This window comes from Rhinoraja longicauda, chromosome 24 (genome assembly GCF_053455715.1).
Source record: "Rhinoraja longicauda isolate Sanriku21f chromosome 24, sRhiLon1.1, whole genome shotgun sequence".
NCBI lineage: Eukaryota > Metazoa > Chordata > Chondrichthyes > Rajiformes > Arhynchobatidae > Rhinoraja > Rhinoraja longicauda.
Window position 1 is genome coordinate 32,501,940 of NC_135976.1, and position 15,223 is coordinate 32,517,162.

Sequence of the window (15,223 nt, forward strand, 5' to 3'; positions counted from 1 at the left end):
GTGTGCAGCCAATTCGCACGCAGACAAAGGAGATAACTGTCTACAGCCTGTGGACCACATTGAAACTTAACGAGTGGTGAAAGGCTTGGAGAGAGTGGATGGGGTGAGGATGATTCCACTTGCAGGAGAGTGTAGGACCAGAGGTCGCAGCCTCAGAATGAAAGGGGATGAGGAAGAATTTCTTGTGTCAGAGGGGGACAGAGTAAACATAAATTGACCATTCCCCCCTGACTCGGTATGAAGAAAGGTCTCGACCCGCAACGTCACCCATTCCAGAGGGATCTCTCCAGAGATGCCGCCTGACCCGTTGACTCCAGCATTTTGTGTCTATCAACGACACACGGCACTCCCTCCAGGCACTGCAATGGGAGATGTTGAACCTAAACCTTCGCACATTCAAAGAAAAAAAACTTGTGACAGACAGCCATTGGGGACAGGCGGGCATTTCAAATGAGAAAGCACCACAGTGACTGTCCAATTTAGCATTTGAAGAAGTTGTGGTAATCTCGCCCTTCTGAGAAAAATCAGTCGCCTCACACCAGACGCTGCTGCTCGAGCTGTTCTTCACACCGTGCTTTCCCCAGCCTCTGAGTTCTCTTTCAAGGCATTTGTCTTGTGGCTTGTGAGCGGTCCTGGACTGATGTGGTGATGTGTCGTGTGCTAGAGTCATAGAGTGATACAGTGTGGAAACAGGTCCTTCGGCCCAACCTGCCCACACCAGCCAACATGTCTCTGCTACACTGATCCTACCTGTCCACGTTTGAACCATGTACCTTCAAACCTGTCCTATCCTTGTACCTGTCCAACTGTTTCTTAAATGATTGGATATTCCCTGCCTCAAATACTCATCTGGCAACTAATTCCATACACCCACCAACCTTTGTGTGAACAGATAACTCATGATTATTCCAGGTGGACGTGGAGTTTGAAACATCAGTGGCAGTTCCAGCTTCCACCACAGGCCGGGAAGTTTAGTTCAATGGGGCAAAAAGTGCTGGCGTAACTCAGTTGGTCAGGCAGTATCTCATGGTCTTGACTTGAAACGTCACCTATCCATGTTCTCCAGAGATGCTGCCTGCCCTGCTGAGTCACCACATACAACTGGCCATTCAGCTTTAGTAAAACACAAAGTGCTGGAGGAACATTACAGATCAAGCTACACCTCTTGGTGACTTTCCTTTAGTGAATTTAGCGATACAGCACGGGTCGGCCATTTAGGACTCAGATGAGGAAAAATCTTTTCACCCAGAGAGTTGCGAATCTGTGGAATTCTCTGCTACAGAGGGCAGTGGAGGCCAATTTACTGGACATATTCAAGGGGGAGTTAGATATAGCTCTTAGAGCTAATGGAATCATGGGATATGGGGAGCAAGCAGGAACGGGATACTGATTTTGGATGATCAGGCATGATCATGTTGAATGGCAGTGCTGGCTCGAAGTGCCGAATCGCCCACTAATGCACCTATTTTCTATGTTTATATGTTTCTATGAATCGTCACCTACCCACTTTCCCCAAAGAGAGTTCCTGACCCGTTGAGTTACTCCAGTACTTTGTGTCCTTTTAAGTATTAACCAGCATCTGCAGTTCCTTGTTTCTACTAGTTCAATGGGGAAGTGAGTTTTACTGAGATTGAACCCAGGGTGGGTCAGAGTGAGAGGCAGATTGGCTTCCTGTCACATGACCACCACTCGGGTCAAGCCACACCCACAGTGAAGGAGGATTTGGGCGCCAGGTAGATTCAGGAACTTGGGGAACAATCCCGGTGAAACGGGAATTAACACCAGCGGTAAAAGCATTAAAGTGCAACATGATCTATGCAAAAGAAGAGAGACACAAAATGCTCGAGTAACTCAGCGGGACGGGCAGCATCTCTGGAGAGGAAACATCAACCATCAGTTTGTCCAGAGATGCTGCCTGCCCCGCTGAGTTACTCCAGCTCTTTGTGTCAATCTTTGGTATAAACCAGCACCTGCAGTTCCTTGCTACCCATGATCTATGCGAAACCATGGACCTGTCTGGACAGTGCAAATGACGTGTTTTTTATTGTTAAAACTCAGCTTGTGTTGATGCAGTGCGATTGATCTTTCATCATTAATGTGCCAACAGGGTCAAGGGGAATAATTGGACCCAAGGAGGTGAGGGGAGTGTTGGGGCAGTCGGTCACTGTGGAATGTCGGTATGGTCAGAAATACAGGAACGACAAGAAGCTATGGAGTAAAGGTGATTATTACGGTTTCTCCAGTACCGTGGTTTCTACTGATGACCCACACCGAGGGAGAACATCGATGACTGATAACAAAACACAACAGAAACTTTCAGTAACCATCGACAACCTAGAGAAGAGTGATGAAGGATATTACTGGTGGGCGATAGTAAGGGAAACGTATCCATACAATGAAATGACATACATCTCATTGAAGGTTTCTTTTTTTTTCTTTTTTTAATATTTTTTATTTTTGAAAAGCATATGTACAAATAGAAATAAGAAAAAACACATTTGTTACAAAGTTCTTACATAGCTTCAATTTTTAAATTTTTGAAGAGAGAAAGTAAAAATAAAAATAAAAAACTATAAACTTGGGGAGAGAGAATAAGAGGGTTAAAAAAAAGGATCTAACAATAGAAATTAACGGGAGTAGATCCGGGAGACAATAACCACAGTTGTACATCCAACCCCTAACTCAAGTTTCAACTTTTAATTTAAAATTTTTATTTTAGTCCTGTGCCAAACCCATTTACTTTTCTAAAAATTCAATAAATGGAGACCATATTTTTAAAAATAACTCAGGTTTGTCGATTAAGGCAAACCTTATTTTTTCCAAATGCAGGGTCTCTGTCATTTCCGTAGTCCCACATTTTAATTGTGGGGGTTATTGGTTTTTTCCAAAATTTAAGTATTAATTTTTTCGCAGTTATTAGACTGTAATCAAGAAAATGTACCGGACTTACTGTAAAATTTGTAGTATGTTCTGATAATCCTAATATAATTAATTTTGGGTCCATATCTAATTTTTTATTAATAACTTTAGAAACTATTTTAAAAATCTCCAACCAGAAGTTTTGCATTTTTATACAAGTTACGAAAATATGAGTTAAATTAGCTTCTTGAAATTGACATTTATCACAAATAGGAGAGATACTAGGAAAAATCCTATTTAATTTCGTCTTCGAATAATGTAATCTATGTATTATTTTAAATTGTATTAAGGAATGTCTAGTATTCAATGAACATTGATGTATATGTTGTAAACTTTCATCCCATAGATCTTGCATTATAAATTGATTCAATTCGTCCTCCCATGCTCGTCTATAAGATTCTGATGACGGAATATCAGTGTCAAGGAGAGTATTGTGAATAAAGGATATTAATTTATTTGAGTTATAATGTCGATTCAGGCATACATCAAGTGTTTCTGGACCTCTAAACTTATATTCTTGCATGTGTGATTTTACATAATCTCTAAGTTGTAAATATCTAAAATAATTATTAACATGTAATCCGTACTTCTGCTGTAAATCCTGAAAAGAAAGAAAAGTTCCCTTATGATAAAGATCTCCCACCCTTTTGATTCCATAACTTTTCCATTGAGCAAAGCCTCTATCTAAGACAGACGGTTTAAAAGAAGGATTATTCGCAATAGGAAGGAAAACAGATAATTTACTCAATTTTAACGTAAGCTTTAATTGTTTCCAGGTACGGATAACACTATGTATAATGGGATTACCTCCATATGTTTTTTTATTTAAATTTATTGGAGCTAAGAGGATCGCACCAACATCGAATGGTAAACAATCCTCTTTCTCCATCTTTAACCAATCCGGTTGTTGATCAGAATCATCCAACCAGCAGGTTATATTTTTAATATTAACCGCCCAATAATAAAATAAAAAGTTAGGTAAAGCAATTCCTCCATTAATTTTAGACTTACATAGATGTCTTTTATTTATTCTATGAGTCTTGTAGTCCCAAATAAAATTAGTAACAATTGAATCAATTTTTTTAAAAAACTTTTTTGGAAGATAGATCGGAATTGCTTGAAATAAGTATAGTAGCTGTGGAAGAAAGATCATCTTTATAGCATTACTGCGACCAACTAATGATATAGGGAATGTTTTCCAAAATTGGATATTTCTGTGTAATTTAGCGAGTAAAGGAGGAAAATTTAATTTAAATAAAGAAGTATATTTCCTAGTCACGTAAATTCCAAGATATTTAAACTTTTCATAGGCAATTTTAAAAGGAAATTGTTGAAGTATGGCCGGATTATGCTCCATTATTGGCATAATTTCACTTTTATACCAGTTAATTCTATAACCTGAAAATGAACCAAATTGAGTTATGAGATTTAATAAATTCGGAATGCTAATTTCTGGCTTTGTAATATATATTAATACATCATCCGCATATAAATAAATTTTATTGGTTGTATGTTTAGTGTTATAGCCATGAATATCTGAATTTGATCTAATACTCTCAGCAAGTGGTTCTATAATAAGGGCAAATAGAAGTGGTGATAGTGGACATCCTTGTCTACAACCCCTAGCTAAATGAAATTTAGATGACAGCATTTGATTAGTTAATATTCTAGCTGTTGGGGATGTATATAAAAGTTTCACCCATGAACAAAAATTTTCACCTAGTTGAAATTTTTCTATCACTGAGAAAAGATAGGGCCATTCTACTTGATCAAATGCTTTTTCAGCATCTAGCGAGATGATTGCTAAATCTTCATTTAATAGTCTATTTGAATAAATTATATTAAACAAGCGTCTCAAGTTGAAAAATGAATATCGTTTGGCTATAAAGCCTGATTGATCGGGGTGTATCAATTTATCTATAACTAGACTTAATCTCTGAGCTAAGATTTTCGCTAATATCTTCTGATCAGTATTTAAAAGAGCTATCGCCCTATACGAACCAGGGTCTTCAGAATCCTTATCTTTTTTAGGAATGAGGATTATTGTTGATTCAGTCAGAGTTTGTGGTAATCTCTGTTGTTTAAAGGTGTGACTATATACAGTTTGCAAACGTGGAGAGATCAAACCACTGAATTTTTTATAAAATTCATTATTTAAGCCATCAGAGCCAGGAGTCTTCCCATTTTTCATGGATTTAATGGTCTCTTCAACGTCTTTCATAGTTATTTCTGCGCCCAGTAAATTTCTATCACTCACATTCAAACCAGGAAGGTTACATTCCTGCAAATTTTTTTGCATCTGCGCAGAAGTATCTGTTATTTTTGATGAATATAATGACTGATAAAATTGCAAAAATCTCTGATTAATATCCTTAGGTAGTTTAAGCAAATCTCCATTTTCTGATCTAATTTTATGAATTGTAGAATCATCTTCTAATTTACGGAGTTGACGTGCTAGCAATTTCTGTGGTTTATCTCCAAATTCAAAATGTTTTTGTTTAGTATATTGAAAAAGCCTTAAAATATGAGCTGAGAGGATATAATTTAACTTATATTTGAGAGCTGCAATTTTATTATGTATTTCAATAGAGGGAGCGATGGCATTTGTTATGTCTAACTGTTTTATCTGACTTTCTAGGTCATTTTGTTCAGCTCGCTTCTTCTTGTTTTGAGACGCTTGAAAAGCAATAATACATCCTCTCACAAACGCTTTAAATGTTTCCCAAAGCAGGGACGCAGGTGTTTCAGGAAGGTCATTTGCGTAAAAAAAAGTCTCAAATTGCGATTTAAGATAGTCATAACATGCTTTTTCATTTAAGATTTGCGGATTAAATCTCCAATTAGTCTGTTTCCCCGTTACTCCTTGGAGTTTTACCCTAAATGTTAAAGGGGCATGATCGGATATAATAATATTATGATATTTTGAATTATACGTAGAAGGAATAAGTTTGGAGTCCACCAAGAAATAATCAATTCTTGAATAAGTTTTATGCACAGGTGAATAAAATGAATACTCTCGGCCTGAAGGATTATCAATCCTCCAAACATCTTTTATATTTGCACTATTTATATAAGAGTTTAATAATTCACACGACTTGGATTTTGTTTTCCTTTGAGTTGAAGATCTATCCAAATAAGGATCTAATGTACAATTTAAATCTCCTCCAATTATCAAGTTATATTGTCCAAATTCTGGAATGGTATTAAATATATATTTTTTAAATAACGGATTATCAAAATTTGGTGCATAGACATTCACCAATATCAATTTTGTAGAATATAGTTCTCCCACTAATATAACATATCTACCTTCAGTGTCGACTATAGAGGAAGTATGTATAAATGGTATACCCTTACGAATTAAAATAGCAACACCTCTTGATTTAAAGGGAAACGATGAGTGAAATACTTTATCAATCCATTTGCCTTTCAGTCTATTATGTGCTACATTTTTTAGATGAGTTTCCTGAAGGAACATTATGTCTGCATCAATAGATTTTAAATGTGAAAGTACTTTACCTCTTTTAATTGGTTCATTAACACCCTTGACATTCCAACTACAAAATGTAATACCTTTACCCCCTGTTTTCCTAATAGAATCTTGCATCTTAACCGATAAATGGTCTATAATAAAGCAAATGGTCTGGCACCCGGACTACAACATTTTTCTTGAATGAAGGGTGGATGATCTTTTGTACAACGTAGAGTGTTTCTCGGAAATATCTCCCAAAAGTATGTAATTTCTGAAAAATGACATCATAATAAAAGTTAAATCTAAAAAAAAAATCAATATATAAAAGGTTAAAAGAGTGCAGGAAAGAAGAAGAGACAACTAAAACTACAACTACAATTAGTGCAGCTAGTGTTAGCCACCCTAAGGTGGCAAAAAATCTAAGGACTTCCGTGAGATGTAAAAAAAAAAATAATACTAGCTCCGTTTTTTAACAAAGTTATTGTTTGGTTTTTTTTTTTTTTAAAAGAGAGATAAACGGGTCAGGCCCGAAACTAATTAGTCTATAATAAATCGATTTTTCTATCTAAGGTGTATTAATTAAGTATTCAAAGTAAACTTTACATAAATCAAATATTACTTATACTTCTTATTAGTAATGATTAATAAAAATATATATGTTTTTTAATTAATAATTATTAGTTACGGTTAATATTCGTATAGTATATACACTAAACTTAAATCTTTGAATTTTAATATTTTTAAAGTCCAATTAGATGTCTGCCAATTAAGATAGCCGTGAAATCATAATCAAGCCTTCAGCGACCTTTCGATCTCCCGAGCAAATTCCAGTGCTTTATTATGGTCAGTAAAAAAGGATTCATTTTGATTGTAGGTCACTCGAAGTTTTGCTGGATGCAACATACCAAATCTGAGCGCTGGGATCTTCCTGAGAATAGATCTTGTCTCATTAAACAGTGCTCTTTTCTTAACCACCTCAGAGAGGTAATCTCTGAAGATGCGAATCTCATCGGCTTGGAATGATAAAGCTCTGTTACTAGCAATTCTTGACAGCATATCTTCTAAAACGTGAGCATTATGCACCCTCAGAATCAAATGCTTTGGAGGCGCATTAACACCTGGTCGTGCTCTCAGTGCTCTATGGGCTCGATCCAGCAAGGGCTTTGAATCCATTTTCAAAACTTCTTGTAATAACTCAGCAGTAAAATCACGAAGGTTTTTTATCTTTTTATTTGCCTTCTTTAACTCCAAGGATTCTTAAATTTTGTCGTTTTGAATGACCCTCTAGGTCAGTACATTTTTCGGTTAATCTCATCAATAAATCAGAAAAACGCTGAGTCTCCGACAGTACTACTTTTGTAATTTCAGCACTCGTCTCGGCTAAAGTTTCCAACTCACCTATAGCCTCATCATGTTGTTCTATTGACGCCGTGATGTGGTTCAGCTTACCGGAAAAATCAGAGTCCAACTTTTGTAACTTGGAGGTTACTTCCTCCATGTGTTCATTCATAATTACACACATTTCAGCCTTTGATTTATCCAACTGATCCTTAATAGTAGATAGTATTTCCCCCTTCATTCCTTTAAGGGACACTAATTCAGCTTTCATCTCTTGTAATTCAACTGTCATATTTGCCACTTGAGACTTCATACCTGAAAGCTCCTCACCCACAACGCTGCGAAATTCTTCCAATCCAATTTTTTTAGGCTGTGGATTCCGGGTTCGTTTGGCAATTTCTTCCTGAGTCAACGCTGAGGTTTGAGCTGTAGCAGAGGCTTCCATCTGGCTTGGTTCTTCTTCTTCCACGGGTCTTGTTTTACCCGTTCCTTTTTTAACGGTTTTTAACGGGGGGGGGGTGGGTGCGACTTGTCGACATTTACTATTAAAAGTAGCGATCTGATGACGTCACCCACCCTTCGTTGAAAATTGCCGGTAAGTTGCAACCGGCCCGACCCGTTCCTCTCTTCCTAAATCGAAATGTTCACGGAGCTAGTTGACGTGCGACTTGCTCAGTCCATAGCGCCACCGGAAGTCTCATTGAAGGTTTCTGAAGGTGCGTTGACGATCTCTCCTCACTCTCCCAGTTGTGAAAATTCCAGCTGGGAATTCCCGGCCTCGGTCCTCATGGTGACTCGGTGCCACATCACCGGGGGTCGGGGTAACGGGGTGGGGCTCATTTACTGGTGTCCCGGCCCATGGGGCCACACCAAGAGCCCACTGTCCCAGGAGAAGTGTGTGGGGGGGGGGGGGGGGGACACACACCTCATGAACGGGGACCGGCGTTTCTGCTGCTGACGGCTCATTTCCCCAAAGATGATCGCTCAACGACCAGAACCTCTGCCGCCCCTCAACGGTGCTGGGGGGGGGGGGGCGCCCCCTCACCCGCTCTCCCTGCCCGTCACTGTGACACCCACCACCCACACAAAATCTGAAGAAGGGTCCCAACCCTAAACATCATTTGTTCATTCCTTCCACAGATGCTGCCCGATCTGCTGAGTTACTCCAGCACTTTGTGATTTGCTCAAGACTCCAGCACCTGCAATTCCTTGTGTCTCACAAACATTGTTGATTTATGAGCTCATTTTATTGTTGTCGCTTGTACCGAGGTACAGGGGAAAAGTTTTACCATGTTTCCGATGAGGGCCGATTGATTGGGTATTTTTAAGGTGGAGAATGACAGGTTCTCGATTAGTACGGGTGTCAAGCGATATGGGGAGAAGGCAGGAGGATGTGGTTCAGAGGGAGTGATAGATCAGCCATGATTGAATGGCGGAGTAGACACAATGGGCCAAATGGCGTAGGTCTGCCCCTATCACATGAACTTATGAACTGAGAATCCTCATGAGATGAGTGATATAGTCTTTACACTGAGCCACACAAGCTGTACAAGGCGGGCAGCATCTGTGGAGAGAGAACGAGAGTTAATGTTTCAGGTAGATACCACCAACCAAATTGCATTACTTCCAATTCAGTCCGCGTAATGCAAATAGTCCATGGATCCTCCCACTCCCACTTCAGGTTCTTCTCCATCGCAGAGGACATGTGTCTAACTCCAGCAGCAGGCAGACAACACAGCCTGTGGGACTCTGAAGGGCAAGAAAGAAGTCTCTGAATGCTTGCGACCATCTGTTGGCATCTTAATGGGCGAGCCTCCTGTCTAACTCAAGGGGCTTGGTACATCTATGGTGGCCTCAGTTGGATCTTTGCCCAAATGTCTGGAGTGGGATTCGAACCAGGAATCTCCCCACACAGAGCAAGAGCGCTCCCAACTGAATCATCTCCCACACCTCACTGAAGTGGCACAGAACGTGCTTTCAGACATTGAACGTTCAAAAACATCATTCACTTTATCTCCACAGGGGTCTCAAACACGCCGCCCAGATATGGTCACCACCACCTCTGCAACAATCAGCGCAAGGTCTTCCACCACAACCACTCTGACCACCCTGCCTCATGATGCACCAACCACCAAGGAAACAAGTTCCCCTGAGACTCCCGTTTCAACACCTCCAAACAGGTTAGTAACTCGAAGAGCCCACTCAGCCTCACCTGAGAACAAATTAGTTCAGTTCAGTTCAGCTCAGTTTAAAGATACAGCGTGGAAATGGGCCCTTTGACCCACGAGTCTGCTCTGAGCAGCGAACACTCCATACAACAGTTCTGTTCCACACGCTCGGGACAATTTACAGAAGTCGATTAACCTACAAACCCGCACGCCTTTGGAATATGGGATGAAACCGGAGAAAACACTTACGATCACAGGGAGAACGTACAAACTCTGTACAGACAGCACCGGTAGTCAGGATCGAACCCGGGTCTCCTGCGCTATGAGACAGCAACTCATCCGTTGCGCCACCGTACCGTCCCTAAATGGTCGGCATTGACTCAATGGGCCAAAGGGCCTGTTCCCATGTCATATCTCTAAACTCTAAACTACTTTATAGTTCCTTAGATACCAATAGAATTATTCATAATGTTCTAGAATTTAACCTGCACTGCATTCAAGTATAGTTCCACATTTTTACTTTTCGGTTCGAAACACATGGTGCGTTACTCGAGAGGGAATCGGTCCTTTACTATGAGCTTGCCATTGTTTTTTCTTGTATTTTGCAGGGAGGCAATTACATCTTTATGGCAGGTTGTTCTATCGATTGCCTTGACAATTGTCTTTCTTCTGTTCATCGCTGCCATTATTGGATTTGTAAAAAAAAAGACAGGAAAAGAAAACTGCCTTCGGGCGGCGGGGAGGGGGGTTGGGCTGTCAGACACCGGCCCCACGGAAGGTCCCAGCTACCAGCGGTTCTGCTGCTGTGGCTCATTTCCACAAAGTCCAGAACTTTGATGACTCTGTGTGGAAGTAATGATATTTCCTTGGATTTCCAGGGACGTGATGCTGAATGTTCGCCGTGTTTGGGCTGTGTTACGCTGGGTACTCTTCGGAGCCCTGCTTCTCTTGTCGGTCTCCAACTCCTGTGTGACAACTTTTAAAAGGTAAACGTTTGCAATCTCTTCACTCTGGTGTTCAGATTAAATTCGATTGGTAGTGATGGATCAAGACTAGTTGGGAATTTTACTTTAGAACTGTAGAGATGGAGCGTGGACACGGGCCCTACAGCCGAACAAGTCCGCGCCGACCAACGATCGGCACTATCCTACACACCAAGGACTATCCTACACGAGCACTATCCTACACACGAGCGACAATTTACAATCATATAGAAGCCAATTAACCCTCAAATCTACACGTCTTTGGATTGTGGGAGGAAACCGGAGCACCCGGAGAAAACCCGCGCACTCATAGGCAGAACATACAAACTCCGTGCAGACAGCACCCACAGTCAGGATCAAATCCAAGTCTCCGGCGCTGTCGGGCAGCAACTCTAGCGCGGCGTCACTGTGCCTTGGGTCATTCCCTCGGGTAAAATCTGATGGTAGAGATTATAAATTGCGTTTTAATTGTTATTCAAGGAAAAAAACGGCCGCGACCTTGCAGATGGAGGGGGAAGAGGAACAGCGCTGGTGAGCTGGCTGGGGTCCCACCTCCCGCTCCCTCGGATGCGTTTGGGTTTGCCGAGGTCGGCTGCGGGAGGCACCCGCGCATAAGACCGTGGTCGCGGGAGGAACGGGGAAAAGGGTGCGTTCGAGGGTCGATGTGTGGGCGGAGTGCGAGTGGGCCGCTGGAGGCCCCACAGAGGTCGGGGACGAGCGCATGGATCCGACACGGTCTGCAGCGGCACGGAATGGCACGGCACGGAGCGGCGGTGGAGACACCGACAACATCGCCAGGCCACGCCGACCCCTGCAACTCACACCCAGTGCTGTCCCCACGACAACTGGCCCTTTAGCCCAAAATAAGACGCTACTTCTTTAACAATGTGATCTTTAAGAATATAAGATACCGCCAGAAATGTGGCAACTCGTGTGTGCTGTCTCCTGTAATCTTGTCCTTAGCTTCGACTGGGCTTATATCAAGTAAGATTTTTACTGCATTCTATGCAAAAGAAATTTCACTGTCCGGGTGTACATGAGACAATAAAGTACCATTGGTCCATTGAGCAATGGGGATATAAAAACGGTTAAATGATTACAAGTATTGAACTGTGGACATGCGTTATAAGAATAAGTTAGAAATTAAGGGTAATCGTTATATCAATATTGTTATTCTGATGGAATGGCACCAAACAATAATTTTGAGCTTTTCAGGGCCAGAGAGGGTGTTCACCAGTTGGAGATGAACAAATCTCAGCACCTTGAACCCACAGCATCACCACAACCCCACCTATGTCCAATCTAAAATGACCGCTTGAGGAGAAATTTCTTCCGCCAGAGGGTGGTGAATCTGTGGAATGCATTGCCACAGACGGCTGTGGAGGCCAAGTCAATGGGTATTTTTAAAGTGGAGATTGACAGGTTTACTCAGGCAGTCAAAGGTTGTGGGGAGAATGGGGTGGAGAGGGTAAGATAGACCAATCATGATTGCATGGCGGAGTAGACTCGATGGGGCAAATGGCCGAATTCTGCACCAATGTTTGCAGACACTTCTGTCCATCCTGACATTCGCCCAAAAGACAGCAGTACGTTGACTAGAACTCAAAGCTGGCTCTCCAGAATGTGATCTTTTAACTTCATTAGCAATTGAATTGCTGTGCAAAACCCTGCCCATTGAATATTGATGAAAATAATCCAGCGTAAGTAAAGATGGCTGAATTTTTGTCATAAGGTCATAAGTGATAGGAGTAGAATTAGGCCATTTGGCCCATCAAATCTACTCCGCCATTCAAACATGGCTGATCTATCTCTTCCTCCGCACCCCATTATCCTGCGTTCTCCCCTTAACCACTGACACCTGTACTAATTGAGAATGTATCTATCCCTGCCTTAAAAATATCCATTGACAGCCTCCACAGCCTTCTGTGGCAAAGAATTCCACAGATTCACCACCCTCTGACTAAAGGTTTATTGAGCAATTCTTTGCAATAATGCAACAACAACTTGCATTTCAACAGCAATTTAAACATGATGGAAAAGTTTCAAGGTTCTTCACAGTACCGTTGTCAGGTAGAGTTTAGCATCGAATCATATGCGGGTTTAGAGATACAGCATGGAAACAGGCCCTTCGGCCCACCGAGTGCGCACTGACCCTCGATCCTCCCGTTCACACTAGCCTCCCGTTATCCCACTTTTGCATGCACTCCCTACACATTGGGTGCAATTCTACAAGAGGGTCAATTAACCTACAAAGCCACACGTCTTTGGGATGTCGGAGGAAACCGGAGCACCCGGAGGAGACGCACCGGGTCACAGGGAGAACATGCAATCTCACACTAATAGCGCCGGAGGTCAGAATCGAACCCGGGTCTCAGGAGGTGGTTGCAGTTTCACCTACAGCAAACCCAACCCACAAATATCACACAGAACAAGCCTCTCCATCACCAGTGTAGCAGTGTTACAACACAATGCGAGCTACTCACGTCAAAATAGGTTGACAAACATGAAGACACAAGGAAGTACAGATGCAGCAATATCAGATAGTCCGCTTGGGCAGATTGCAACCCAATGGGGGGAACATTGAATTCTCTAGTTTTAAGTAACTAACCAACAACTATCCGTTCCCCTAACCTCTGTCCCAATAGACAACAGACAATAGACAATAGGTGCAGGAGTAGGCCATTCGGCCCTTCGAGCCAGCACCACCATTCAATGTAATCATGGCTGATCATTCTCAATCAGTAACCCGTTCCTGCCTTCTCCCCATACCCCCTGACTACCCGTATATACCCTTTCCTCTAGCTTCACATTTCAATCCCTCTTCTCTCCATATCTCAAAGCCTTTTATCTTCTTTCCATCTCTGACGTTCGTCCACCCATCAGCCAATAACCCTCTCTACCTCACCCGTATCCACCTATCACTTCCCAGGCTTTATCCTGCCTCCACCTCTCTTCCAGCATCCCCCCCCCTACTCAAATCATCCTGAAGAATGTTCCTGACAAAAAAAAACATCACCTATCCATGTTCTCTGGAGATGCTGCCTGGCCCATTGAGTTACGCCTGCACTGTGTGTCTATTTTTGAGAACTAGGAAGTTGTGAGGTTGATAAGAAGATCTCGGAGAAAATCCAGGCGTTCACGGCAGAATGTACAAACTCCATACAGTGCCGTAGTCGGGATCGAACCCGAATGTCAGCCTAAGGCAGCAGCTCGACGATAGCGCCACCGTGCCACCCTCGTCCACTCGTCCCACTTGCCTCCGTTTGACCCACCTCCATTTTGTTCTGCCATATATTGGTCATGATCCAGTTTTCACCCTCAGTTCCGATGCTGGACAAATTAGTGACGCGCATTTTGAGGTGGGTAAACAGTTCAAAAGTTCACAAGTTCTAGGAGTAGAATTAGGCCATTCGGCCCATCGAGTCTACTCCGCCATCCAAACACGTCTGATCTCTGCCTCCTAACCCCATACAAGTTCAGACGCAGTGTGCCCGCATTTGGGGAGGGGGTTGAGGTGGTGGGCAAGGGAATGTTTGAGGTGGTGGACAGAGTGCCAGTCAAGCGGGCAGACTTCACCAGGATGAAGCGGAGCTTCGAGGAGATGCTCTAATCCATGCAACTGGAGAGCGTTGCGGCGCCCTCCTGATAGGTGCAGTGTCCGTGGTGAGGAGGCTGGGGGGAGGTGGCAAGTGAGTCGCCAAGTTACTCTCGAACCACAGCAAAGTCATTTCCTGAGTAAACGGAAATGGAATGTTTGACTTCTGTTGTGAATGAGAAAGAGGACAAATCAGACGCAGTGCAGGGACCAAACCGAACCAACGCAGCCGAGACATGGCGGTGGCACAGGGGGAATTCACCCACCAGAAACGGCCCGGATCCAGGGGAACAGTCGCTCTGTTGGTTCTTGTCGCTCTTGGCCTCACAGCAGGTACATCGTTGTTTTACAAAATGCTCTGTTCTTTAGAATTATTTACTCGCGCCTTGAATTATTTGTAACCACGGACCTCTCTGCACCTTGTGGGGACCTGATGATAAATTGCTCAACACTCCTTAGTTCCTGTAGACTCCCATCAGCGATTGTTGTCGTGTTGTGCGCAGCCAAATTGCACACAGCTAGCTCCCTGTAGAAAATGACCCAACAGCTGGCCTTGTTGACCTTGGGTGTCGGGATAACTCTTGTCCCCAGAACAGATAGGTTGCTCCACTATTCTGGTGCAAACTATCTCCAGGTGAACTTTCTCAGTTACTTGAGAGATGGCAGATGGCAGATGGCAGATCAGGTAAATGCCTCGGCAAAGTGCCATCGCCTCCAGCAGTGACGACCTCCCTCAGTACCGCGCTCC

General features: G+C 42.6%; 1 protein-coding gene across 1 annotated transcript in view; it reads left to right on the forward strand.

Moving 5' to 3' along the window:
* The first annotated feature begins 14,685 nt into the window (after positions 1 to 14,685).
* Positions 14,686 to 15,223, forward strand: part of LOC144605239 (polymeric immunoglobulin receptor-like) — a 40,982-nt gene continuing 40,444 nt past the window's right edge. Inside the window, exon 1 of the mRNA XM_078420335.1 lies at positions 14,686 to 14,808. Within this exon, the coding sequence (XP_078276461.1) occupies positions 14,712 to 14,808 (97 nt within the window). The 5' untranslated portion in view covers positions 14,686 to 14,711. The remainder of the gene's footprint in view (positions 14,809 to 15,223) is intronic.